At 40.3% G+C, this 27,768-nt stretch overlaps 1 protein-coding gene across 1 annotated transcript; it reads left to right on the top strand.

Moving 5' to 3' along the window:
• The first annotated feature begins 1,050 nt into the window (after positions 1-1,050).
• Positions 1,051-26,224, top strand: LOC129782585 (copper-transporting ATPase 2-like). The gene is given in 23 exon segments (XM_055793037.1): positions 1,051-2,272; positions 4,245-4,481; positions 5,633-5,796; positions 6,676-6,837; positions 8,278-8,354; positions 8,719-8,893; positions 9,458-9,530; positions 9,889-10,055; positions 10,240-10,331; positions 10,471-10,521; positions 10,523-10,584; positions 11,705-11,859; positions 12,072-12,206; positions 12,941-13,135; positions 14,591-14,773; positions 16,314-16,512; positions 17,880-17,936; positions 17,939-18,016; positions 19,322-19,464; positions 21,854-22,054; positions 22,162-22,279; positions 23,062-23,164; positions 24,641-26,224. Coding segments are annotated over 23 exon segments (4,272 nt in total). The 5' UTR covers positions 1,051-1,092; the 3' UTR covers positions 24,906-26,224.
• Positions 26,225-27,768: the final 1,544 nt, after the last annotated feature.

Genomic DNA, 27,768 nt, shown 5'->3' with positions numbered 1-27,768 from the left:
CTTGTCCCTCCCCTTCTCAGTCCTCCATATCACTTGGGACCAGCAATGTCCTTTGGCAATCTTTGGAGTCTGTGCTCCAGTCACCTGTTCGGTGAGAAGCATTGCCGTTATCAGTATATATTTTTTTTTAATATTTCATTTTCAATTGACTTCAGTGCATTAAACTGTAGAGTCTCAGTACTGTGGAGCCTGTGATTTGGCTGAGAGTCAGATAGTCCACTTCTGGCCAATCTGCTTCAGTATTGGCCATTACATCCTGAAAATCAGTGTTGGATCAAACCAGTGAGTTCTTGTAGCTCAATATATGGTCTTTCTTAGGTGCCTCACAAGGAGGCAGATGAAACTAAACCAGAGTGGAAGCATCTGCATATAGTTTTGTGTCTTTTAAAATCTTTATCAGATATAGATTTTAACTTAAATGTTTTACCTATATATAGGCAGACAGCCCAGGCCTTTGTGTGCATGTGTATAGCTCTTCAGATATCGTGCAACTGCTCCTCCCTCTGCAAGCTTGTTTCAGGCTCCTGGGAAATTCTTGATTCTGTTTTCTGTGAGGTTTTTTGTTTGGTTTGGTTTGGTTTGATTTGAGCTCCTTCTGAGCAGTAGCAGGTTGGCCAAGCTAAGCCAGCTTCTGACATTTGAGAAGAAGCGTTCAGCACACTCTGCTGTGATCCTTTGTGCCAGTGTGCTCTGAAGAGCAGGGCGTGGGCTGCATGGTGAAAGTGCCCCGTGGCTGCAGAGAGCTCAAGTTTTCAATGATTGGATTGGTGTGTGAATATTGAGACAAGTTTGCTTTTACATCCCTAGTGAATATTTTTTAAATTGCTGCTCAAGAGAAGTGGCAGAGGCCTGATTCATCATTGTGAGCAAAGCTCACTGTTAATATATTCAAAGTGTAAGTTAATGTTGTGAAGCGTTTTGGCAGTATAGGCTGACTTGAGAGCACTTCTAGCGTGTGCTTGAAAGCACATGCAGAATATTGCCCTCTAAAAGCAGGGCTAAAGTTACACACATTTTATTTTTATTTTTCCTTTTGCTCCCTAGGCTTTGTCCAACACTGATTCTCCTCCTGGCTGTGAGCTGGAGCCTACAATGAAACACAATTTTGCTTTTGACAACATGGGCTATGAGGAAAGCTTTGAACCTGTGCCCTCGTCATCTTCCCAAGAACACACTGTGACAATCAACATTGTGGGAATGACTTGCCAATCGTGTGTGCAGTCAATAGAAGGCCAAATTTCTAAGGTGAAGGGCATTGTGAGTATTAAAGTCTCCCTTGAACAGAACAATGCTGTAATAAAGTATCTGCAGTCAGAAATAAGTTCTGAACAGATTTGCCAGGAAATTCAGGATATGGGCTTTGATGCCAACATAGCAGAAGAGAGGTTGACAACAGCGACCGTAAATTTGTCATGCTTGAGAAAAGCAGTAGTTAAGCTTCGGGTAGAAGGCATGACATGCCAGTCCTGTGTCACCAACATTGAAGGAAAGATTAGGAAATTGCACGGTGTGGCAAAAATCAAGGTGTCACTTGGTAACCAGGAAGCAGTTATTGTTTACTGTCCTTACATCATACAACCTGATGACCTCAAGAGCCATATCAGTAACCTGGGGTATGCCTGCACTGTTAAAAGTAAATCAGCTCCTTTGAAGCTGTGTGTCCTCGATCTTGAGCGCTTGCAGAATGCAAACCCCAAGGAGACACCAGGAAGTCTTGGGTGTGATGGGGTGGATCCCTCGGTCGCTGAGATGAGTAGCACAGCTACGGTGGCTGTACGAATAGAAGGCATGCACTGCAAGTCCTGTGTCAGAAACATTGAAGGAAATATATCAGATCTTCCTGGCATACAAAGTATTCAAGTATCTTTGGAACATAAACGTGCTGTGATACAGTATAGCCCAAATTTGATTACCCTGTCAGCTTTGCAGCAAGCTATTGAATCCCTTCCACCTGGAAACTTTAAAGTATGCCTCCTTAATGGTTCAGAAGCAAATAAAGGAGAATCTCCATCATCCGCTTTCCTATGCGATCTCTTCAGAGAGCCACTGCAAGACACGACATGCACAGCTGTTATCAGGATTGATGGCATGACCTGCAATTCTTGTGTACAGTCTATTGAAGGGATCATATCACAGAGACAAGGAGTGCAACATATAGCAGTTTCTCTAGCTGGCAGAACTGGGACCATACATTATGATCCAGCTGTCACTAATGGAGAAGAGTTAAGAGCTGCCATAGAAGACATGGGGTTTGATGCTTCTGTGCTGACAGGTAACAGTGTTTTTAGTTTTGTGGGTAGTGTGCCAGGTTGGGCCATGCAACACCTTATTGAGACTCTGTTCTCGAGAGAAACTCTCGAAACATCCCATTGGCACTGTCTTTTCTAAGGAACTGTCCTGATCTGATCTCACTTAGCAAGGGAGAGAGATTTCAGATGTGGAGCACCTTATTTCAGCCCTTAATAACTGCACTAGTGGGTGGAAGAGTTGAGTTATGTTATGAAGCCAAAAGGTTTGGAAGTTGGTACAAGGTCTTTCAAATAGCTGATCCCCTTACCCACTGAAGTAGGTTTCCTCCTATGTCTACAGGCTGCTGTAAGTAGATCTATCAAACCAAATGTTTTCATTTATGTTCTAGAATACTAAACCCATGACAAACTTAATGAAATCTCTTTCATTTTAAACCTCTTCTTACCTAGTTAAAATCTCTTTTTAGTGTCCTAATCCTTTGACCTTTATTTCTTTATTTTTACTAGCCCTACTTTACTAAGCCTTATTTTAAGCAAGGTGAGTGGCAAGATGCAGGTACTCTTTGGTGGGAGCAGGTGCTTTTACATATCAGCTGCAGCACAGTTTGTACATTTTGTACATGTGCTCAATGTTTAAGAAGTTGCTATGGTGCACAACCTCCTCTCCAGTGAATTTCAAATGTGGCAACATGTATCTGCTTCAACTCGTTTGCTTTGAGATACTGATGTAGTTTACCTGCAACAAATTAGGTTGATGGCAATAGCCCACATCCTATTCACTTTTCTCATGGGCCCAATCCCTCTGAATCTTTTATACTACAAATGAGGAGGAGACCATATGTGGTGGTTAATTATGATTTTTTTTTTTGTTTATAATTTGTTGGTGGAAGACCTTCCAATTCATCTGTGGAAAAGGAGGGGACCCCCTGTGTTTAACGTGTTCAGAAGCAACTCTTGCTCCTCTACACAAACCTCTGTGTTGACGGCGAGGGAAGTCAAGCGGGCAAACTCAATATGAGTGATAAAGCAAGCTTCAATTTATTACGGCGCAATTATGTCTTATATACAGTTCCAGTTAATTATGCCTACTAGTCATCTGCTGATTGGCTAAGCTCTAAAGGGTTACATTTTCATACATCCTCCTACTTGCGGTTTCTGCGGATAGCTAGCTACATTTTTTTTTTTCCTCTCTTGTCTACGTGAATTCCTCAAAGTTATTTACAACATTAGGCACAAGGTCAGTGTTTTTCTCAGCTTCCTTATCAGCATGCCTCAGCATAGCTGCAAGGCCTGCTTCAGCTAACTTACGCTAACTTTGTTTCACAAAGATCTTTAAGGGAGTCATGGCCGTGATCACACAGCCATTCTGCAACACCTCTGCCCAAAGGAGGCAGGTTGTGAATGCAGCTGGAGCTGTTGTGTGTCTGTACAGTATCTGGTAAGAACAAAAATTATTGCAACTGGCCTGCATGTGTGGAGGTCTTCTGAGTGCTGCAGATCCTTCCACTATTCATTTTGCAGTACTTGCAGTGTAAATATTGGGCCATAAAGAGAAACCTGTTGAGAAACTTGTCCTTTTCTTTGTCTGAGATGAAGTGCTATGAGTCCTGCATAGACGACAACAGGGGCAGAATGAGTATGACTGGACTGCCTTCTCTATGCTGGACAAGGACCCTATAGATACCGATGTATCTTTATCAAGTGGAGGTAGCTGTCAGGTCTAGGCATTGAAATCGGAGGGAATCATTTGCCATCTGAAAGTGGAAAACTAGTTCTGTAGAGTTAAATGGTCATGCAAGTGGTACTGGTGAGTGTATATTGTTATATGCATAGTAACAATCTATATTATTTCCATGAAGACACCGAGATTACCATGTCACCTCTCAAATAACTAAGAGACTTTGCATGACTGATAAATGTGACCTGTTTGTAGTTTTGCCTCATCCAATCACACTGTAAACAGTGTTTGTTCGGTGTATTGTGCATTTATTCAAGATACCGCCGCTGGAGAACATAGGCACCGGCCTGACACCAGCAATGCTGCCATGCAGCCTCAAGCTCCAGAACCTCCTCGCCACGGCTGTGGGTCAGCTGGTCTTCCAGACATTCCTCACCTCGATGTGCCAAACCAGCCCAGTGGAGCGAGAGCGGAAAAGTGTTTTTTACAAATCACAGGCATGACCTGTGCATCATGCGTGTCTACCATTGAAAGAAATTTGCAGAAAGAAAATGGTAATAAATTTGAGATTCCTATAATGAGTCTATAAGAGACTATGGGATGGAAAAGGTATTCTATGTGATTAATGGAAGAGGGGATGGTACAACATCTGGAAGTTAAATAGACTTAATGCTCTTTTTTAGTGCTAATGTAACTATATCATTGTTTAACTATCCTACTGCACTGGTAGACAAACCCAGGGGACATACTTGTATTGTAACAGTAAGTTGTAATGTGATAAAAATTTCAAATAAGGCTCAAGGCAAGAACAGAGAAATGTTTCTTATTTAGTTTTCAGAGCCTTATTGCTTTATAGAGCAATCCATCTCTTCCAGAGCTGTTGAGAGCTCTGACACGTGTGATGTGAAACTTGCACTTCAGGGCACATTTGCACAAGCAGTTACAAACAAATGTGTGGCTCCAGTTCCTGGATAATTATATTAGCTTAGGCACAGCAAAGCTGATTAGGTTAGAAGTCTGCAGGCTGGAGCTGCCTTTCCTCTGGCCATATAGAAGATGAACAGATGAGTCTTATTTAATTTGTGCAGGCATGCCTTTGGAGGGTCTTGCTTATCAATTACTGCACTCCCAGTGCCCCAGTGATGGTTTTACTGCCTTGATTACAAAATCCAAGAAACCATTAGCACTGGAGAACAATTTTTTTGCCTGTGATTTTTGTTTTGCTTTTCCAATTCTAAATTTATGTGTGTTTATTTATTTAAAAAAACCAAAAAAACCCCAAACAAAACAAAGGGAAAACCAAGAGAATAAAAAGGCCTAACATGGTGCTGGGGTGGGAGTGGGTGTGGGTTGTTTAGGGCTTTCCAAACTTACAGAGTCCAGGGTAGAGCTTGCATCAATGAGTGCAAAGATTGCTTCTGAACATCCATTTATTTTCATTAGAGCGTAGCAAAACTCACCTCCTTCCACGTGTAACTGTTGCAGTTCCTTTCATTGCTGAAGGGAACTGCAGTGTGGCTGGATCTCGGTAAAACCTTTGCAGTTGGGACTAGGGAACAACGCTAGAAGGAGGCAGAGGGAAATTATTAGGTTTATAACATCTCTAAGTTGTTCCAGCCCTCATTGGCAATCATTTGTGATATTTTATTTTTCTTACCCTCAAAGGAGCTGCATTATCTAATATTTTTTATTATTGACACTGCAGGAATTATTTCAGTGTTGATAGCACTGATGGCAGGTAAAGCAGAGGTAAAATACAAGCCAGAATTCATACAGCCTCTTGAAATAGCACAGCTGATCCAGAATTTGGGTTTTGAAGCTACTGTCATAGAACATCATGCAGAAACAGAAGGGAGTGTGGAGCTTCTTGTAAGTCATGTGGTTTTGAAATTACATGTTGGTTTTGGAAAAGTCAAGCCTGGAAGGGTAGTTTACTTGCAAATGCTTTTGTTTAAGTAGTTGCGGCTTCAGCAAGTCAGTTCTGGCTGGTGACACTATTTTTTCTTAATAGCTGAAAAGACAAAATCAATTCATCTTAGAAGAACCTGTCCAAAGGCAGTGAAATAAAACCTGATATTTGTACATATATAATAGACTTAGCAAGAAGAAATGAAACAGAACTTTTCTGTGACTTCAGTCAACAGTACAGACTCTGAGCAACTGAGAACATATCACCAAATGTGTGTTGATAATGCCTGGGGCTTTGTACAGAGGTCTGAGAACTTTGGGTAAAATTAATAATTTTTTTATATGAAGGACAGATTCTTCACAAATCTATTTTTGTTCTCTGATATACCCACTACAAGTCAGATAACAACAGTCTGCAGCTGTACTAATAGATCAGAAAGTGAGAACCTACTTACTGAAGCCACAGGAAAATTTAAGTGAGACGAAGTCATACATGCAGAGATTGAGTTTGGCAATGTTAATATAGCTGTTGATAGAACTGTATTAGCTATACCATTACACTTAATACAATGTACAAGTGCTGCTATACAAATATATAGCTGTGACTATAACTGCTGGTTACAGAATTTTTTAATTAAAGTGGACAGTTATGTTCTCAGCTTTGTTTCATTTAAGACAGCTCTATAAAATCTTGATGCTGAGGCCGTGGGTCAGTACCAGAAGAGCCTGAACAGTCATTAGCACCTTTGTGACAGTGGGAAGCCTTGTCTAAAATTCATCCACAAATATTGGGTGAATGTGGGGGACTGCTAACTGTACCTAAATTTGTCTTTTCTTTAGATTACAGGGATGACTTGTGCTTCTTGTGTTCACAATATTGAATCCAAACTCATGAGAACAAATGGCATATTCTACACCTCAGTTGCACTTGCTACTTGCAAAGCTCACATCCAGTTTGATCCTGAAATTACTGGACCTCGAGATATTATAAAAATTATTGAGGTAGGCTTTAGAAAATTTTTATGTATGAACAGTTCTAAGGTGAAGTTAAAAAGGAAATAAAGGAGCTGGTATTTGAGAGCTCTCACTGACTTTTGCAGATGCCATAGTTATTGCCATATATTTTTATGCTCTTGTGGTGAAGCTGTTATACTCCACAGTAGTGCATAGTCTCCCAGGTTGTTACTTTAAAACCACACCCTAAAAACTACAAAAAAGAAACTTTTTTTATTTATATCTGATAAAAGTGTCATATATTAATTCCTTGCAGTTCTGTGTAGAATCATGTGTCTCTGATTTCCAGTCATTTCAGTGAAGTGTTGATACTTCAGAAAATAAATTACCACTTTCTCTTGCCAGTGAAAGAGGTTGTAAAAGAAGTTTTGCAACAGCTCATACCACAAGTATTACACATCTCTGTATATGCTGGCATTTATTCCCACATCAATTCAAATAAGAACTTTTTAAACTGAAAGCTTGTGGTACAGCCACTAAAAGAAAACCATCCTGGCTTACCAGTAACCACACAGATCATAAAATCTGCCATTATCATAGCCTGGGTGTGAACAAAACTTTTTGCTTCTCTGCCCCACCAGAAGGGAAGAGAACTTACTCTATGAGGCGCATGCAGTGAGTGGTCAGGAGGACAGCAGAGACTGTTTGCCTTTCGTGTTCTAGAGTATTTACTCAGAAAAAAAGCTCCTAGACCACAGAATTGATGCAGCAGTAGTGATTAACGTGTTAACTAGTACACTGTTCAGGCTGGCAGAGTATTTCCGTAAAGTGTATTTTGCCACAGGAGCATCTCGTGATGCAGGTACAGTTTAAATGTATTGTGCTTGCAAGTGTGCTTTGGGTTTTTTGTGGCTTTTGACTTTTGGTGGGGGCCTTGTTCTGGCGCAGTAACTCACTGAAGCATCTGTCAAAACTGGCTTGCTACTTGTATTTGTTTCTGGGATGCTTTGCACTGTGGTTTGTTGTTTTACAGGTTTAAACTGATTCTAGTAATTTTGATTTTCAGCTTCAGGTGTATCTACTCACCTGTAGTGTTAAGGAGATGATTGCAAGGTTGACTAGCCCAGTGGCTTGTATGTTTTTACTTTCCCTTGTGGTATTTCCCATCTCTCATACTTATTCCAGTGGAGATGAAGGGGCATTAATTTTCCTTGAGGAGGAGGGCAGCAGCCAGTGTCCTGGGACACTTACTGCATCTATACATTGTGTCCATGTATACATAGCAGAAATCCTTTGCAGTCCACATTTTGAGTACTGTCTGAAATATCCTCTCATGTTGGCAGAATCTAAAATAAGAAGTTAGCATTTATTAAATATGCAACACTGTCCTTTTCTGACATTTCTTATAGAAGTAGTGTAATTTAAGTATAAGTAATCTTGTTAATTTAATCCAAACTAACTCATCTTCCCTCCCCTTTCAATAAAAAGGAAATTAGCTTTCATGCTTCTGTGGCTAGAAGAGTTCCAAATGCACATAACCTGGATCATAAAAAGGAAATACAGCAGTAAGTATTTCTGTTTCTCTCTCACTAATGAACATGTATAGATCATCTGTTTTAACTCATCTTGCCCCTCACTCTTCCCAGATAATTTAGCTTATCCTGTGTAAAGTATATTCAATTTTACAATTTGCCATTTGATTCAAGTACTTTTATTACTCTCATTAGTTTCAGTTTTCAACTGATAGAAGTCTATACAGTTAAACACGTAGGAGACACGGAAACTGTCCCCAAATGTTGTATCTTTCCAAAATATCCCAAAGCTGTGTGTACAGTACTAATAGCTCAAGCTGTACACTGTGAGCACACTGTTTGGCCTGGGTACTGCTGGGTGTATGACAGTTGGGGATTTACAGCTTCTACTTTTCAGGTGGAGGAAGTCTTTCTTGTGCAGCCTACTGTTTGGTATCCCTGTCTTAATCCTAATGATTTATATGCTAATACCCAATGGGGAGCACCATGGGTCTATGGTGCTGGAACAGAATCTCATTCCTGGATTATCTATTTTAAATCTTCTCTTCTTTGTCCTGTGCACGTTTGTTCAGGTATGTCCACAGTACTTCCTAGGGGTTTGCTTTCTGTTCTGTAAAAACATGTGATAAAGAGAAAAGACCGGAAAGGTTTAGTGGATTAGGCTTGCTCTCTTGTCTGTACCACCTACACAGAATAAAGTGACGTTTTTCTGCAGGTTTTCCATTCTGTAATTGCTCACAGGACTTATTCCTGCCAAAGCTGCATCAGGTAGTTTTCCAAGTGGGGAAGGTAGTGTTAAAATGAAGAAATACCTGATCAGCTGCAAACTAATTGGGTAGCATAGGCAAATCTTTTCAACTTCTGTGCCTTGTTTACTTTTCATTGCTGAGGAAAAGGATGATATTTAGCTGGCAGAGTTGTTTTGAGAATGGGGAAGGGCAAGTGAGAGGATGACAATGGAGTCAGCCTCCTAGTAGACCAGTCAACTGAAGTTATAGCAATATAAAACTTGCATGGGACAGCAATGCTTTCCCTTATATACTACATGCTTATAATTCTGCTATAGGCGGCATCATGTACTCTCTGCTTTCACTGCTGTAATCTTAATGTGCGTCTGTCCATGCTTACATCAACAGTTTCTTGGTGGATGGTATTTTTATGTACAAGCTTACAAATCTCTGAAGCACAAGACAGCCAATATGGATGTGTGTGGATAACTGGCTAGCTGAAAAAGTTCACATAGACATAGTCCAGCTGGCTGGACAAAAATGCACATCGCTCTCAGCTTATCTGAAGTAAAGCAAAAATACACTGTCCTTGGCTGTTCTTGTTACACAATAACAGGAAGATTGCGGTGGGAAAAGAATGTTGCAGGTGGGAACAGATAACTACAGAAGAGAAACTAGGGGCGGGCTTGGTATTTAGGCAACTAACCAATAATGAGCTTAACTTTTGTAATATGTATGAGCTAATTATAACAAGGCATAAAAGGTGACTGTAAGGGACAATAAACGAAGTCTGCTGATCACTCATATTGAGTGACTGTGTCTTCCCTCTGTCGCAACAGATGTGCTCATCGTACTGGCCACGACGATTGCTTATGTGTATTCGTGTGTGATCCTGGTGTTAGCGATAATTGAAAAGGCAGAGAAAAGCCCTGTCACTTTCTTTGACACTCCTCCGACGCTGTTCGTGTTCATTGCCCTTGGGAGATGGCTGGAACACATAGCAAAGGTAACACATCTTCACACTAATTGTGTATTTGTGATGAAAGTAGAATAGAACTATTCAGAGGAATTTTGAGTCAGACGTTTATGATGTAGCCTATATTATAGAAGGTCATTTAGTTCATTGGGTTAAGTGGACATCAGCATTTATCTATCTCAATATATCTTACACACTCTTCTCTGTTTCTTAGAGTAAGACCTCAGAAGCTCTTGCTAAACTTATATCTCTACAAGCCACAGAAGCCACTGTGGTGACTCTTGGACCTGACCACTCTATCACCAGGTATATATTTATGAACAAAAACCCCTTCAGCCTGCCTGAATGCACAGACTAGGCTTGTTACAGTTAATGTGAAAGCTTGGTTATTCTTTTGAAGCTACCGGTGTAAACAATGTGTCTGTTCTACTTGTGTCTTTTGCAGTGAGGAGCAGGTAGCTGTTGAACTGGTTCAAAGGGGTGATATCGTAAAGGTTGTTCCCAGTAGATGGAAAGGTCATTGAAGGCAGCTCTATGGCAGATGAGTCTCTTATTACTGGTAACTTCCCTTACACAAAGAAGTGACATTTTCTAGAACTCTTTCTTACAAGGGAAGAGGGCAGACCCAACCCAAAAGCTGCAGTCTGAATAAACTCCCACCTTAATGGATTCTGTGCCTAGCCTTCTTGAGCTTGAATCCAAATCCTGCAGCTGCACACACCCTAAAATGCTGAAGAATTTCTGCTCAGTTTGGTCACCTTCACTAATGTACTGATGGGATGGATAGAGTTTATTCTGGAGATCTGGTGGGAGTTTCCCCTGGAATGTATTTGTGGAGATGGTACCTTCTCAGAAATAATATCTAAAGGGCAATGGGGAAATATTGCTGAGATGTTGGGTGTATATGCATGGGCACCAAACAGGGCTTCTGACAGCGATCTCCCAGTGAGCAAGGAGAGGGAAAGAGAGCCTCACAACTTGATGCTCATTAAGGGTCACGAGACTTTTTCACAGCTTCTGATATTTTCAATTAATTTTGTAAATATAATAAGAATTTCCTGCATCATGCAATTCTCAGAAATAAGGTAAAGGATATAAAAACTTTACATTGGCATTGGCATACTTGTTTTAGTTATGTATTTACTTTGCTTGGGAAACAGGGACGCCCTTAGCTTAAGAGAACCAGTCACTATCACTAACTCTAAAAAGAGAGAAAATAAAGATTTTGTTGAGCTAGTGTTTTTGGAGAGGCAGCATGAGAACAGGAGCTTTGCCACAGAGACAACTTCTCTAGTCTTTGAAAACTGAGGGTGGTGGAAATAAATTGTTCAAACTCCAAAGGCTATGCAAAGTGTTAATTGGAGAAATTCCTAGAAGCTGCTTTTACAACCAGTTTGCTCCTGGCCCTTTTGAGGGATGGCATACTGGAGAGTTAGGATCAAGAAAACAGCATTTGCTTTGAAACTAAACCTAGGAAGATGTTTGTAGAAGTACGAGACCACTTACATATGTCTTCACTAGACAGAGATACACAATATGTGATTTCTGGTCGTGCATACGGGTTAGCATTTCAAGTTAGCATACTGATTTTGCTACCAAAAAAATGAGCTGTGTGCTAATGGACTATGTTCACTGTTATTAGGGGTATTGGCTCATTTATTCTTACCTTTTCTTTCTAGGGGAAGCTATGCCAGTCACTAAAAAGCCTGGGAGCACAGTGATTGCTGGTTCTATAAATGCACATGGCTCAGTTCTTGTTAACGCAACCCATGTTGGTAACAATACCACCCTGGCACAAATTGTGAAATTGGTGGAAGAAGCTCAAATGTCAAAGGTAAAAATAATAGAAAAGAAAACCTTAGTCCCATATTTTGATTAAATAAGGAAAAGAGTCTATATTTTGATATATTTACTTGTTCAGGAAACTGTGTTTTTTTCCAGACTTCTAAAAAGAATCAGATTAAGACTATTAGATATTTTAATGAACTCTGCATATTTATGTGTTTTGATCATAAACATGAAAATACCTGTTTTTCTTTTTTATAGGCACCCATCCAGCAACTGGCAGATAAGTTTAGTGGATATTTTGTTCTATTTATCATCATCATTTCAACAGTGACATTGCTAGTGTGGATCACAATTGGTTTTATAAATTTTGATGTTATTAAAAAATATTTTCCTGTAAGTAATTTCATTAAGAGCTGGATTTTGGTGTTAGGATACCTTCCAGTGTAATTAACATACCATCTGTGGGTTTGATGTTGCAACCTGGCAAATACTTTTGTACAATGTGGTGTTTTCTACACAGAGCAGATAATTACACTAATTAAAATCTATCTGCAGGTATAAATATACCTTTGCATTTACCCCTTAGTTCTGAATGGGTTTTCTACAAACAAATTATTGGCAGTCTTTCTGGACTAAAAATAATCTATAGCTGCATGGCAAGGAGCTGAACCATTCCTATCATGGCTGAAATATTTCTGGACATCCTTGTTCCTGATGGCAGATAGTGATTTTGGCTTTAGAAAGAAGATGAGCTTCTATTATCTTCAGGATGTGTATTTGCTGTGCTCAGCAGCTGTGGGGATCTGTGTGCCTGGGAGTAGGGTTCTCCCTTGCTAAGCTATGAAGGAAATGTCAACAAGTTATATCGTCATCTGGCAGCCTGAGAGCAGAGTCAAGTATATGTGTGCCTGAGCAGGAAAAAATCCAGAAAATACTGCCATAAACAATTCATAACATTGACCTTTCTCTACCATTACAGTAACAATAATAGATTGCTTTCCTATACGGGAGGTTTCCAGGTAAATGTTTTTTGAAATGGCTATGGTTGATTGTACATCTGTGTTATCTTCTATTAGCAATCATCCATCTCTTTCTTTCTTTTTTTTCCCCCTTCCCTTTTCTTGCAGAATCAGAACAAACACGTTTCAAAAGCTAAACTAATACTGAGATTTGCATTTCAAACCTCAATCACTGTGCTGAGCATTGCATGCCCCTGTTCTTTAGTCTTGGCTACCCCCACAGCTGTGATGGTGGGCACAGGAGTTGCTGTGCAGAATGGTATTCTCATCAAAGGTGGAAAACCCCTGGAAATGGCACACAAAGTTAATAGTTTATTCTGTACTTTGGTAGCTTACCCAGCTGTTGCTACATGATATATAATTTCCCAGAAAGTCATGCTGGTGGAGAGAAAGACTGCAGGATGTTGTTTGGGTTTTTTTCTGTTGTTTGCTGCTCATTAGGTAAAGAAGACAAATCTGACCTTCTTTCTTCATAGTCACAGCAAAGTGTTGAGTGAGACTGCTAATTTTCTGCATGACCTCAGAGGTTTCTGACTTTTGTGCTTTCATTACCTTTTCTGCAAAAAAGCCCAATAATCCAGTGTTTTCCTTCTTTCTTCAGAGGAATGTTGTGAAATGTTCATGATCCGTAGCTTAAAATGTAGTATGTAAGAGAAAAACAGAAAGATTTGAAGTTAGTTTAGTGTATAGAAAAAAGATGGGAGGGAGGCAGAAAAAGCCCTTCAAAGACAGAAAAGAGATGAAAAGAGAAGGAGGAAATCTAAGAAGGAACAGGTTTGACATATTCACAGCCAGTGAAAAGAATATGAGTTTAAACCATGCTATGGTAGACTGGATTAGACATACGCAGAACCTTTCAAGTGAAAAGAGTGGTAAGAATAAATTAATCAGACTGGTAATTCTTGTTCTTACTGTACATTATAAAGCATAAACCAGAACTTTTTCCAAGGCTCTGCAAAAACCAAAAAGTTACTACTAATTAGTGTCAGAACTTTCTACCTTTTGAATTTAAGTGAGGCTAGCGTCAGGGCTTGGAAAATGAGGTGACCTGTTGGATTCTGCAAGGTCGATGGGTTGGAAGAGCTGGGAATGGAAATAGTGCCTACTTTATTAATTTTTTTTGGTTCTTGTGTTTCTCTGTGCTGTGTATTTTAGGATTAGAATTGACTTGGTTTGGGTTTCAGTGTATGTGGGGGTGTGTTTTCTGGTTCATTCCCGATTCCTCAAGACCCTTTGTGCTGGCTAATAAGTGATTGAAGATTCTGGTGAATAACATGAGGCTGGTTTTGGTTAGATTGTTTTTTCTGGAACCTGTTGCAGCTTCTTGTACTCTTCCTACCTGCTCTATCACCAAATAACTTCCTGAGTCCTCTTTCTTCAGTGCTATTGTTAATTGTTCAGAACAGCATTTGTAAAAGCCATCCTTGCATCATATCCCTTGTGGTAAAAGTGATTGAAGTGCCATTACATGAGTCCTGCATGTGAATACATACACAAAGGACAGTAGAAGTCCTGCAATGACTCTGTTGTCTGAGATCCTGATATAGGTACGGGATGGTGAAAGCAGGTGAAATCACCTGCTCTACAGACAGTTCAAAGTACATACAGGAATCTCTACTTTTGTAGGTTTATTATGTCTTGGTGTGGATATAGTCACCTTGTTACTAAGGTCTTGCCTGTATTTATGTGCCTCCCTATGCTTGCAGGGCTTAGGCAGTAGCTCTGGCTTAGGCAGTAGCGCTGGTTTATTTCTTGCAGATCAAGACTGTGATGTTTGATAAAACTGGGACCATCACCTGTGGAGTTCCTAAAGTCATGAGAGTGCTTTTGCTGGGAGACATGGCTGTGCTCTCTCTGAAGAAGGTACTAGCAGTGGTTGGCACTGCAGAAGCCAGCAGCGAGCATCCCTTAGGAGTGGCAGTCACTAAATACTGCAAAGAGGTACTTAGCCTTCCTGTTTCATCTGAGACCTGAAGGGATCTGTGCAAATGTAGCAATGTTGCAGAAAAAAAGCAAGTCCCTGAGGGACAGGCCTGCCTGAAAAATAATAGGCTGGAAAGCTGGGAGATTTTATGATTGTGCATCTTAGTCTGGACAATACCAGAAGGCATATTCTAACCTTTGCTTTTCTGGTAATGCTGTGGAGTTCTCAAGCAAGATACTAAAAAGTTTTTCCTGAACTAGTGGGAAAATTCAGGTTTGTGGAATATGTGCAGGAGGGATACTTATGCTTCAAATAGCATTGTGAAGCAAATGTGTGTGGTGACATTTCATGTTACCTGACTCTAGTCTCTTCTATTAGTCATTTGCTTATCTGAATAGATTAGTCAAAAAGCTTTAAACCGTGATATTTGTGAGTTTCACAAATGAATTAATAGATCACTCAAATTGTTGCAAATTTTGCAAATGCTCAAAGGTCATTTATGTGTTGCATGTGTTCCTCAAGTGTTTCAGGAAGAATGAAAGCACAAATAGTAACCAAAATAGGAAGCGTGGTTTAAATAAACAATTTATTTCTGCTAAGACTAGTAATTAATTGATTCATGGAAAAATTCATTGGCAAGAATATGTCAAATTTATTAGTGGTAGATCTTTCAGTGGTAAAATTTAGAAGCTAACATATAAATGTAGAAGTAAAAAGAGAGTATGGGTAATGACTCAGTTGCCTTTGTCGTATTTTACATTTTCTGGTTTCAGATTTGTCTTAGTACACTGCTGTAGTCATCCCATGCACTTCTTATTACTGGATCTGGCTTATATTAATTGCAATGCTATACTGTCTGCTAATATTCTTACCACGTGCCTTATCATCCCTGTATTGTAATAAGGTTACTGAAAGGTACATGTAATTCCAACTTCCAAAGACAACCCAGAATAACTTGTTTATAAATTATTATTTTCTCCATTCTTTTTGTAACTCAGGGTCCTGGTAATCCCTTTTCTCATCTTGAAGGTACTCACTGGCTTCTCTTTCTAATTCAACAGAAAGACCCAGTTTCCTTATCATCCAGCCAGATCACTCCAGGAATTAGATACAGCTTTTCACTATACTTTTACATATATATATATAAAAGGTCTGATCCCCCACAGCCAGTTGTCTGTGAGGTTAGTTAGGATTTGCATCTTTTCAGAAGCTGTATGGCTTATCGTACAGTATTTCTCTTTAGTTCCTAGTCTTGGCTGAGGCCATGAACCACTAATGTAACTGCTTTGTTCTTGAACTGCCATGAATAGCTGTCCTTTATGGTTTTCTGGTGCTAGGGCTGTGATCTGTATGGCTGTCCCTTTCTAGGAGTCTAAACCACAGCATGTCCAGAACATCCTTATTTTTAGTTCTGTGCTACTGATACTCCATGCTGCTTTTCAGTCAGTCGGTCATTGTCAAGGAGAGGAATGAAGCCTCTTTTCAGCAGGAGTTATCTAATATTTATACCCCATGTGGGCAGCACAGACTGATGATGGACTCTGGTTATGTCCACAGGAGCTTGGCACTCAGAGCCTGGGATACTGCACCGACTTCCAGGCAGTCCCAGGCTGTGGCATCAGCTGCAAAGTTGGAGGTGTTGAGGCTGTCCTGGGCATGGCTGAGGAGGGTCTCAGTAAGCTGGACGCTAACAGGAGCAGGGACAGCAGTGCTCCTCTGGGAGATAACGTGCTGATCACGCTCTCGGAATCACATGGTATGTCTGCCCCTGAAGTGACCGCCAGTCACAATGTGAGAGCTAATGAATCAACAGTCCTGACCCCTGTAAAACAATCCTACCAGACTAGGAACAACAGAAAGGTGAATATATGGCAGGAGGAGGCAAAGAACATGGTGGACAAAAATGTGCCTTAACAAAAATGGAAGCTCTCTGTTTCCCCTATTCTTGAGACTCTTGATCTCTCTGCAATTCAGAAATCTAAATAACAATTTAAATGCTACTGTGATGGGTACTCAGAAAGTCCTTACAATACATAGACAATAAGGCATACACAGCAATGTTCTTTTTGTGTAGAAGAATGGTCCAGCAGAGAGCAAAGTTTGCCAATTAGCATTATCTCCCCATTTAGAGCAGTTACCTTTAACATATGTTGTCTTACTGCAACTTCTTATATCCTACCCTTTAGTTCCCTATTAACTTGGACCTCTTGGTTTCTGTTCATATATCTCTCAAGGCACTTAATCAAAAATAAAACCTATTCAGCAGATGCACAATAAAGCATGTTACATCTGCAAACCAAGTTTCAGTGCCTGATGTTTTTGATTAGGCCAATACATTTGTTTTTGTTTCAGGGTCTGTGGAAGCCACTTTGCTCTTTTGTAGTGTAGGAGAGAAAGAAAAAGTATTTAAAGCCATCCTTAAGAAGCTTATCAGTTCTCTTCAGAAGGCTGTGGCTCTCCTGACCTTTTTGAGAAAGCTATTAGAAGAATTAAATAAAATAAGAACTTTAATCATCACAACTGTGCCATTTGTGAATGGTGTTAATGTAATATTTTTCTCATTTGCTTCATACAGCTCTTGTGAAGTTGGATTGAATATATAATGAGGTGCTTTACAAACTGTTTCATTCTTTGTTAGAACAAAACTACTTTTTTCTTACCAGAAATAGCCTTTATATGTGAAAGAAGTCATTAGTTGTGAGAACAAAGCAGCATGGCATTTATGAAATGTGCATACTGCATTTATTCAGAAAAACAATGTCAACTAGCAAAGGCAAATACAGGCAGATACTTCCATTAAGTATGTTAGTTCATGATGCAGTTCTGTGCATAAACAGGCACAGACTGAGTCTTGAAGGAGAAAAGTTTTATGAGGCTGTCTTCAGGTAGTGCCTATGCGTTTGTGTTTGGCCATGACAGCAGCACATCAACAAGACTAATTCTGTTTGTGTCTTGGTGTGAGCATTGCCAGTCTGGAACACACATACACAAAAAAATTTTAGGAAAACATCTTCAGAATAACTTTCTATAGCTAATGCAGCCAGACATTGTCCTCCTCAAACACTTCTGGCTTGTGTTCACTATTTTTGAGTTGCTCATTTTTCTTTATGTCTGTGCACAAAGGTCCATCAGCTTCTCATACATACTCGGTGTTGATTGGAAATCGTGAGTGGATGCGACGCATATTGCAAATGACGTGAATGATGCAATGACAGACCATGAAACGAAAGGACAGACTGCCATACTAGTGGCTATAGATGGTAACTGCTGTTCTTTGGAGTGACTTAAGAAATTGTCAGTTGATCCAACCATGGAACTTAAAAAGAAACTCTGGAGCAATTGATCAGTGACTTAGTGTCAAGAAACTACTGATCTTTTAGTGCAGAACTGCTTGTGAACTGCAAAGTATCAAGGTGTTCTTGAAAGAAGCCTTCACCTCAGAACACTGTTCATAAGATTTTGTTGGGCAGTTTTAAATTTAACTATTTATTTCTGGACTTCCTGTTGTCTAGGTCTGTTGCTCAGAAAAGCAGTGCTAGTGCAGCTAGTCCATCCTGATTTTACATCACGTAAGGATCAGAGGCCAACCTATTGCATCACTGACTTCAAAACATTTCATGAATAAACATGATGATACATTAGATCATTAAAGTATAGATTTGACTAAAAGAGTTTTGCCAAAGGGGTTCTGTTCTGTGCTGTACATACAGAAAAAGATCCCAGACAATACCTCAACATGAGAAACTGCTGTAATGGTGATATATTACCAGTGCATTTGTGGTCTTGAAGTGAGGTCTCTGGTTCAATTACTGAATAAATATACTTGGTGCTCCTAGAGAGCAATTTTGAGAGGCATTTGCATGCCTTGGCCTGGGCTCCATCATCAGTCCAGTAGTACTGAATGCTCTTAACATGAAAGTAAGGGCTTTGATGTACAACTGGTGTTCCTATCACTGTTAATGATAGCAGATAGAGATGCAGGGGTACGAAACCTACCTAAGTCCTTTGAAAAGGTAACATGCAATGGTAAACCAATGTGAGATTTTTGTAAGTCACATGAAAGACATGTGGATGCACCTTTGAGTCACTATGTTGGAAGGCAGCTGCAACACTTTTGTATGGAAGTAATTAATTGTAATAGAGATCCAACCCTGAAAGATTAGGAGACATAATCCCAGATACTTTATATACTTCCTTCTGGAGGAATGGCTTCAACATGTGACCTGGACACAATTATCCAAACTTTCTCTAGCCCGCTATTGTATTTGTCTGTACCATAAAAGCTAGAAGTCAGGCATGTGTAAAAGCTACCCTCCTCCCCTTCCTCCTGGTCCCTAAACATCAAAGGTGTTTGTTGTTTGATCTGAAGCAGATAAGTGTGAAAAGTTTGTGTGTGTGTGTGTGTAAGAGACCATAACTTAGAAAACTGTAGACAGTTGTTCAGGTTTATGAGTGTCAATTTTGCCCAGAATGTGGGCACATGATGTGATGGAAGGAAGTCCTGTTCTCTCACTGCCTTTCTGCCTCCCACAGCTCTCTCTAACAGAGGACATTTCTTTGTGTAGGCGTTTTGTGTGGAATGATTGCAATAGCAGACACTGTCAAGCAGGAGGCAGCCCTTGCTGTGCACACGCTGAAAAACATGGGAATAGATGTGGTGCTGATAACCGGGGACAACAGAAAAACTGCAAAAGCCATTGCTACTCAGGTATCTGCTTCTTTACATTTTTTAAAAAATACATTATGATGTTCTAAAACTCTGCTTACTGCAGTGAATTTGGGGCAGGAAATCAGAGTTTCACTGAATGCATTAAATGAAGATTAGCTTTTCTTGGATTGAGGCCAGTGGCTGCCTCAAGATCCCACTGAAGACAAGCAGTCAGTACTTCTTCAGAGATACAGAGGTTCTTGCAGTAATTAATCTGTTGCTGAACTGAAGCCTCCTGCTTTCCTTCACTGAAGGGCAGTCATGTTTGGTTAGTGATGAAGGAAATTTGCTTTAAGGTCCAGTCCTGTTCCCAACAAGGTAAGTGGGGATTTGTCATTAAGGGCAACAGTAATAACAGTAAGAATTGTTAAGAAGCATAGCAGTCTAAAAGATGTTGGGTTTACATGAGATTTCCTTGATCTCAAACTATAAATGTTGCTTGAAAGGCAAAGCCAAAATCTCACTCCACCTTGCTACATTTCTATTCTCTCCACCTTAATTTTTCTCTTTCCCTTTTGCATCAATCTGCTTCTAATCTACTGTGTGCTACCTCGCTTTCCTCAGATATCTCACCACACAGCTAACTCAGCCAGCACTGTGGTATGCATGTTCTCGCATGTTGTGAGGTCTGTTTTTTAAATCAGTGCGATGCTTTAATCCTTCTATTTTGTTTCACACTTTCACTTTTGTGTTCAATTGTGGTAAAGTGCTTTCCTACTCAACTTTGTTAAGAGAAGTCTTTCAGAAACAAGCTTTTATTTATGGTTCCAGGCACTCAGGTGAAGTTTTCCAACAAGCTTAGTCTGTGCCAACCTATATTTTCATTGAATTTTTGGCACTTACTTTCTTTCCAATGGAAAAATAGTAAGCCAGTCCTAAAAACTTTTTAAAATGTTACTTTTTCAAAGGTTAAAAGAGAGCTCCTACCTTGTGTAGTGAAAAGCTGATCTCTGCCTGCTGAGGCAGCCAAACCAGGAGCATTATGCCAGCCCTCTTCTGTACACCACCAGTGCTAAAGCCATTGGTAACAACTCCTTATAAGTTGAGATGTGGATGGGTAGAAGTGTTAAGGCAGCCATCTGCTTGATCTTCATAGTCTCCTTGAGACTTGGACATACTTGGCATTTCTGTGTTTCCCCTACTGCAACTGCCTGATCATATGGGGTTCCTGTGTTGCATTATCTGCTTGAGAGCAGGAAGGCTCCACAGAGGGATCTGGGCAGGGTGGACGGATGGTCTGATGGGCCAGTTGTATGAGGTTCAACAAGGCTCAGTGCCAGGTCCTGCACTTGCATCACAACAACCCCACACAGCACTACAGGCTTGGGGCAGAGTGGCTGGGAAGCTGCCTGGTGGGAAAGGACCTGGGGGTGCTGGTCGACAGCCAGCTGGACATGAGCCAGCAGTGTGCCCAGACAGCCAAGAAGGCCAGCAGCATCCTGGCTTGTAACAGGAACAGTGTGGCCAGCAGGACAAGGGCAGTGAGCATCCCCCTGTACTGGGCACTGGTGAGGCCGCACCTCGAATCCTGTGCTCAGTTTTGGGCCCCTCACTGCAAGACAGACACTGAGGTGCTGGAGCGTGTCCAGAGACGGGCCACGGAGCTGGGGAAGGGTCTGGAGCACAAGTCTGATGAGGAGCAGCTGAGGGAACTGGGGCTGTTCAGCCTGGAGAGGAGGAGGCTCAGGGCAGACCTTACTGCTTTCTACAGCTGCCTGAAATGGGGGTGTAGTGAGGTGGGGGTCGGTCTCTTCTCCCAAGTAAAAAATGATAGGATGAGAGGAAACAGTCTCAAGTTGCACAAGGGGAGGTTTATTAGGGAAAATTTCTTCACTGAAAGGGTTGTCAAGTGTTGGAACAGGCTGCCCAGGGAAGTGGTTGAGTCACCATCCCTGGACATATTTAAAAGATGTGTAGATGTGGTGCTTGGGGACATGGTTTAGTGGTGGACTTGGCAGTGCTGGGTTAATGGCTGGACTCGATGATCTCAAAGTCTTTTCCAACCTAAAAAATTCTGTGATTCTGTGGTTTCACTGAAAATTTTTTTCATGCTTCAAGCAGCATGATTAGCTGAAATCTGGCTCTTTTAATCATCAAACCTTTATTGCCAGGGCAGTAGAGCTGTAGAAGCAATGTGGGGCATGATGCTAATGACAGAACATGGTTTGCCAACACCTCTGCAGTAAAGATGGAAGGGGCTATAATCAGTCCCTTTCTTATGCCAAAGACATGTTGCTTTTCAGCTTCCTGTGTAGATTGCAAGTGTTGTCTCCAGTGGAATTGGTTTAGTTGGTCTTCCTTTGCTTCTCCTTCACCCAGAATAGCAAATGGCTCTTCCTTTCAGCATGAAGCATATCACCAACTGGATATGTTTTTTCTTTGTACATAGGTTGGGATCAAAAAAGTCTTTGCTGAGGTTCTTCCTTCTCACAAGGTTGCAAAGGTCCAGGAGCTCCAAAATGGGAGGAGGAAGGTTGCAATGGTTGGTGATGGAGTCAATGATTTCCCTGCACTAGCCAGGGCCGATGATGGAATTGCAATTGGAACGGGCACCGATGTTGCCATTGAAGCAGCAGATGTTCTTATCCGAGTGAGCACTAGTTTTGACCTGTCCTATCTTATCACTGACACTCCTCTTTTTGGTTTGTTTTCTGAAGACTGCATGTGGAAAACTTTCAATGCTCTTCTGTCTTGCAGAATGACTTGCTGGATGTAGTTGCCAGTATTCACTTATTAAAGAGAACAGTTTGAAGAATACGGATAAATCTGATTCTTGTCTTAATTTATAATCTGCTTGGAATACCCATAGCAGCAGGTATGTGACTGCCAGAGCTCAGCTTGTTGAAGACGGCAGCACAGTTGAGTTCTGTGGTGCATCTTACAGGATCTCCTGCTCAAGGAACCAAATAGAGGTTCATAGAGTAGTTAAAACTTAGCAGGAGGAGGACAGAATAAATACGTTCTTTTTTTTGTTTGTTTCTCATGTTGTAGAAAAAAAATCTTTGTTTCCCAAATTTTAAACTCTTAGGAAAAAGTTCTCATGCAATGAAATTAAAACCATGCTCTTATTTCTCATAGCGGTACTTGGGGATTAGTTTCTTTATATTCAAAGCCAGCTCTAATCAGAGATACTATCTGACTTCTGGGTGCTCCCTCTTTTATTCACCCTGAATCACACATTTTCTCTTCTACTTCTTGCATTCTCTGTTTCTGTCAGACATCTCATGCTCCAGATTCCTCTTTAAAACTTACTTCAAGCATTCTTTCTTTATGAGTAACTTCTCTGTCCTTTGCCTGGACTATTGCCTTGTCTTTCTGTTGCTTTTGCTTTGTTTCATATGTGCAGAATAGCTGAAGGGGACAAACAGTCTTACCTTGTGGCTGCAGTCTTGTAACTGAACTGGTGCTAAGGTCATCCCTTGCAACAGAAGGGACATTTTAAAATAAGTAAGTAAATATATATCAATCTAGCTCTGTTTATGGAGATCTCCGCAGCTCATGTTGCAGAACTGCCAGTCTGTTCTATAATGTCCAGGGACAGAAATGTCTGTATCGGGACAGGCAGCTCTAGCTCATGCCCGTATGTTTTTTTGCTAGGTGTGTTCATGCCTGTTGGCCTTGTGCTTCAGCCTTGGATGGGATCAGCTGCAATGGCAGCTTCTTCTGTGTCTGTCGTGCTGTCTTCCCTGCAGCTGAAATGGCAAGTTGTCTTATACTAATCAGCTGGGGACCCTTAGGTAGCTCTGCTGCTGGGACTCAAGTGAGAAGTTACTTTGGGCTTTGTATACCTAAAAGTACCTGACAGTCCTTTAATGTAGCGTTGTTCTGTCTAATCCTTGGCTCCAAAGAGACATGTGTCACTATCATGAACAGACCTGGAGTAAGACAGTACTGAGCATTCTTTAACTAGCAGCTAAAAGTGTAACTGGATGCCACTGTGTTGGAGATGTAATTCAGTACCAAGGGAGGTAATGATCAACACTGGGTTTGCTGTGAATATCAAGTGAACAAATCATTCAAAATCTAGATTTGTACATGGTTTTATTTTTTGTCTATTTAACTTAGCCAGAGAGAAAGACAGCAGCAGTGTATTTATTCTTTTGCACCTTACTGTAGATAAAGTATCTTACTCTATTTTTTTGGAAGTGAACCAGTTTCTGAACTGTAGCAAGATTTTTCAAATTGATAGACTCGCAGAATGCTTTGGGTTGGAAGGGACGTTAATTTTATTAATTTCTTTAGGCTAGATTTTTGGGTGCCCTTTTTGGATGCAGTTACAGTGGGCCTGTTTTTAACAGCATTGTGAGCAAACAACTTTCAAAAATAAGACTCTTTACAGTGTCTGAAATTAGTCCAAACCTTCACGTGTTCCTACAGCACCTGGGGTCTTCTGTAGTGTCGTGTAATTTATAGTATAGTGTAGTACAGTATAGTATAAACTAATATAGGAAATCTGTTGCTGCATCATGTTTCTGATCCTGTAAATGCTCAGTGAGACCACAATCTAGAATGAAAACTACACATGTGCTTATGTTTGTTTGCAGAATCAGCCCTACCACTATAGAATTTTCATCCTAAGAACTTTCTGTGTGTAGTTATGCAAAGGATGAGAAATTTCTGAGGAGGGATTCCTTTATTCTCCAATCATTTTGATCTTCTGCTGATTACATTAAGTATCAGACACAATCATGGTTAGATATTGAGAACCCCCCAAAACATACTTGGCTTCAGACTTATGGAAGCTGTATTCCAGTATAACCTGTAGGCCAGTAATCTTTCTTGAAGCTTTACATCAGCTGAATAGAACTTCAGATTCCAAAGAACACGATAATACATGTATGTGAAGAAGACCATGCAAACTTGCCCTTGCTGTTTTTTTTTGACCTAGAATACATTGAATGGGTCATCAAGTCCATTCCCCAGCAACTGTCTGCTATGAACCCTTTCATAATTCATAATTCAGCAAACTCATATTTTTTCTTAAGGAACGTCGCTTTGAGAGTCCTTCTCTTTTACTACTGAAATGTCTTAGTGCAATGGGACCAGTACTCTCAGTCATTAACATTGTGTCTGAAGTGCAGGTAACATTTAGGTTATCAGAAGTTTCAGAGTTGTTCTAATGCCAAAGACACTTCTGCACATCAGTTCCAAACATCTTTTCTCTTTTTCCTCTTAGTTACAAGAAGCCAAACACAGAAAGTTATGAAGCACAAGCTCAAGGCCGCATGAAGCCACTTACTCCTTCCCAAATCAGTGTTCATATTGGAATGGATGATAGGAGGAGGGATTCATCTAGATCAGCTCCTTTGGATCAGATTAGCCAAGTGTCTCTCTCTTCCTTGACTTCAGACAGGCTACTGAGATGTAATGGTTTTGTTGAGGAGGAAGGGGACAAGTGGTCATTGCTCATGAATGGAGGAGATGAAGAACAGTACATCTGAAGCACTGTATTTTTAGTACTGGAGGAAACATTCCTCCTCACTAGCAGTGGGAGGGTCCGACACTTCATCAAGAGTTTCAGGGCTCTAAGTGAAAACGTTCCTTCAGCTCATAAAGCAATTGCAACTCAGCTCAATGTTGGGTTGTATGGACTGTGGGGTTTTTTTCAGGTCACCAGTTATTTCTAGTCACAGAAAGAATCTGTGACTTTATAATTAACTGGCTCCTTTGCACACAGCAATTAGTGACATAATGTAAAATTGTAATTTTCAGAGTCTAAAAATGCTGCTGTCTTCTGGACTGTTTGCTGGGCATCAAATTTCATACTTTTCACTCTTTCTAACTTTACTCTTTTAAGAGCACATGAAACAAAAGCATTTTCAGAGCCGCCAAATACCGTTCTCTGTCTCCGAGTGAAAATAGCCATGGCACAAGAAGCTCTGTGGTCAGAAGTTTTATTTTTATACAGAATCCTAACTAGTCATGTCGCTGTGAGAGCATTTTGTATTTAGGATTCATGTGCATGTCCTTGGACCAAAAAAGCTTCAGTGTTTCACTGACTATAATTCTCTGACAGGTCTCTTTCAAAGCTTTTCACTTGCTTTCAGATATCACATCCTTCTGATGCACATTTCCATTGCTAAACTTGTTCTGTGATTCCCACTGCTCTCCTAGATTTTATCTTTTGCTCCATATCAGCTGTTTTCCCCCTCTTTTTTTTTTTTTGCGCAAGATATCTTCTAGAGTTACTTATGTTTATAGATATATCTGTTTTGGAAAAACTCTGTTAAGTCACCAGGAACTTTTCTGTTCCTATTGAAGCCCACAGAGGCAGAGCAATTCCTGGTTCAAGTTAGCATATCATTTTCCTGTGGATACCTTGCAGGACCCCATGAAGCTCCTGACAGTTGGGCAGTTATCTGTGTCTTCCTTCTAGCAGAGTGAAGAATTTATGCCAGTGTGAACAAAGGTGGTACTTGCCATGGTGTGACTGAGAACAGAACTAGCACTGGTGTGACTCCAGCACGGCTGAATGGAATGAGTTTGTTGCATAAGTTAAACCCAGGTTGATAGCTGCTTAAAATGGAGCCAAAAGTTTAAATGGTAAAGGTAGAAAAACAGCCTTAAAATGTGGGGCTTCTATTTGCTATCATATAAATAGCCTTTTCTGATGACAGAGGACCTGAACTAAGAATATTTGTAATAGCTTAAAATTTGATGTCAATTTGTTTTGAATTGTTTTAAATTTTCCTCTTTGCTCGAGTTTAATGAGAACCAAGGTTCTTCACTTTAACATCTTTACCAAAGCTTGCAGTAACTTGATCACTGTGAATGTCAATTTCTTCCCTTAACACCTTTTAGAATCACAGCAGTAGGAATCAATGACTTTGGTGCACCGAACCCGATCCTGGCGTGCTGTGTTGCTCAGCTGTAGGACTGTGAAGTAAGAAGACCACAGTTTTATAGTCTAATCTAAAAAGTAAAAGAAGAGGACTTACCATGCTAAACAATGTGACATAACCACTTACTTTCACTAACTCAAATATAGAGCTGTTTCCAGTATGGGTTCAAATCCTGCTCTTCCTAATGTAAAAATGAAAAACAAGTCAGAGAGGAAAAGAATTGTGCTGAAAGCATTGGGCAGATCTTCCTATTATCTCTTCCTCTTAGTATTAACTTGAGCTCTCCTTAGTAATCATTGATGGCACTGTCTTAAAAATGATGACAAATCAGTTTTAAAACGGATAAAATCTCTTTATATGTATAGAGACTACTTTCACAGCGCACACACTTTTCAAACATGTGGTAGGTGCCTACACATGTCCCTGTGAGGAAGATGGTTTACTGTTTCACTGTTTTATGTTTTCTTACCCGTGCTTACAGTAAAACTACTGTGTTAAAAAGCAAAAACCCCCAAACCAAACAAGCAAACAAATAACTTTGTGTCTTTGTTTTTCTCTTTTTTCAGAGGGATACAGAAAAAAAAAAAGACTGTAATCAGTGATTGTTGGATTGCAGGATACATATGCACAAGAGATTTTGTGACTGCTTTGTGATCTATTTCAGGCAGGATATATAGCAGAGGGAAAGGAGTGTTGAGGCACACAATATACAATTGTATATTGAGGTACGTGAGGTTGCAAGCATGTTGAAAGGTGGAATTAGGATTCAAAATCGTCTTGAGAATTTGGGCAGAACGGACAAGTTTTGCAAACAGGAAAGGGGAATAAAGGTCAGCTTGGCAGAAAAAGGTCAGGTAGATGGCTGGCATTTCATTTTGTGAGCCATTATAACAACATAGTGATGCTGAAAAATGAACAGAAACATTAAGATGTATAAAAACTATATCACAGAATAATTTAGGTTGGAAAAGACCTTTCATATCATCCTTATGACGTGAAATACTTCTTTCTGTTCAGCTCTGAAGAGGCATCAGCTGAAGTATCAGGTCTAGTATTGTGTGTCATACTTGTTAGGAAAAACCAGAGGCAGTTCAGAGAAGAGCAGAGATTTAACAGAAATCTAGAGAACATAAGTACATGAGAATGAGAAATACAAGAAAATCGAAGGAGTTTGAGTAGGTTTGCCTACAGAATACTCAAAGGAAATACAAGTCTCCAAACAAAGAGAACAATTTATTCCTTTCATGTTTTCAGTGTCTTTTGTGTTTGTGGTGGCTAGAACAAGAAAGAATAGGCTCATTGAGTCAAAGAATATTTTAGATTAGTCACTAGGGAGGAACCATGTAACAGGAAAGATTGTGGAGTGCTGGAAGAGATTGCTGAGGGGGGCTCTTCAGATGCGTGTGGCAATCAGGCACGTACCTGATGAAAATGTGTTAGCTAAAGGTGAATCCTGCCTTGG

The sequence above is a fragment of the Falco peregrinus genome, chromosome W (assembly GCF_023634155.1).
Source record: "Falco peregrinus isolate bFalPer1 chromosome W, bFalPer1.pri, whole genome shotgun sequence".
NCBI lineage: Eukaryota > Metazoa > Chordata > Aves > Falconiformes > Falconidae > Falco > Falco peregrinus.
This window is presented reverse-complemented; position numbering and strand designations above follow the sequence as displayed.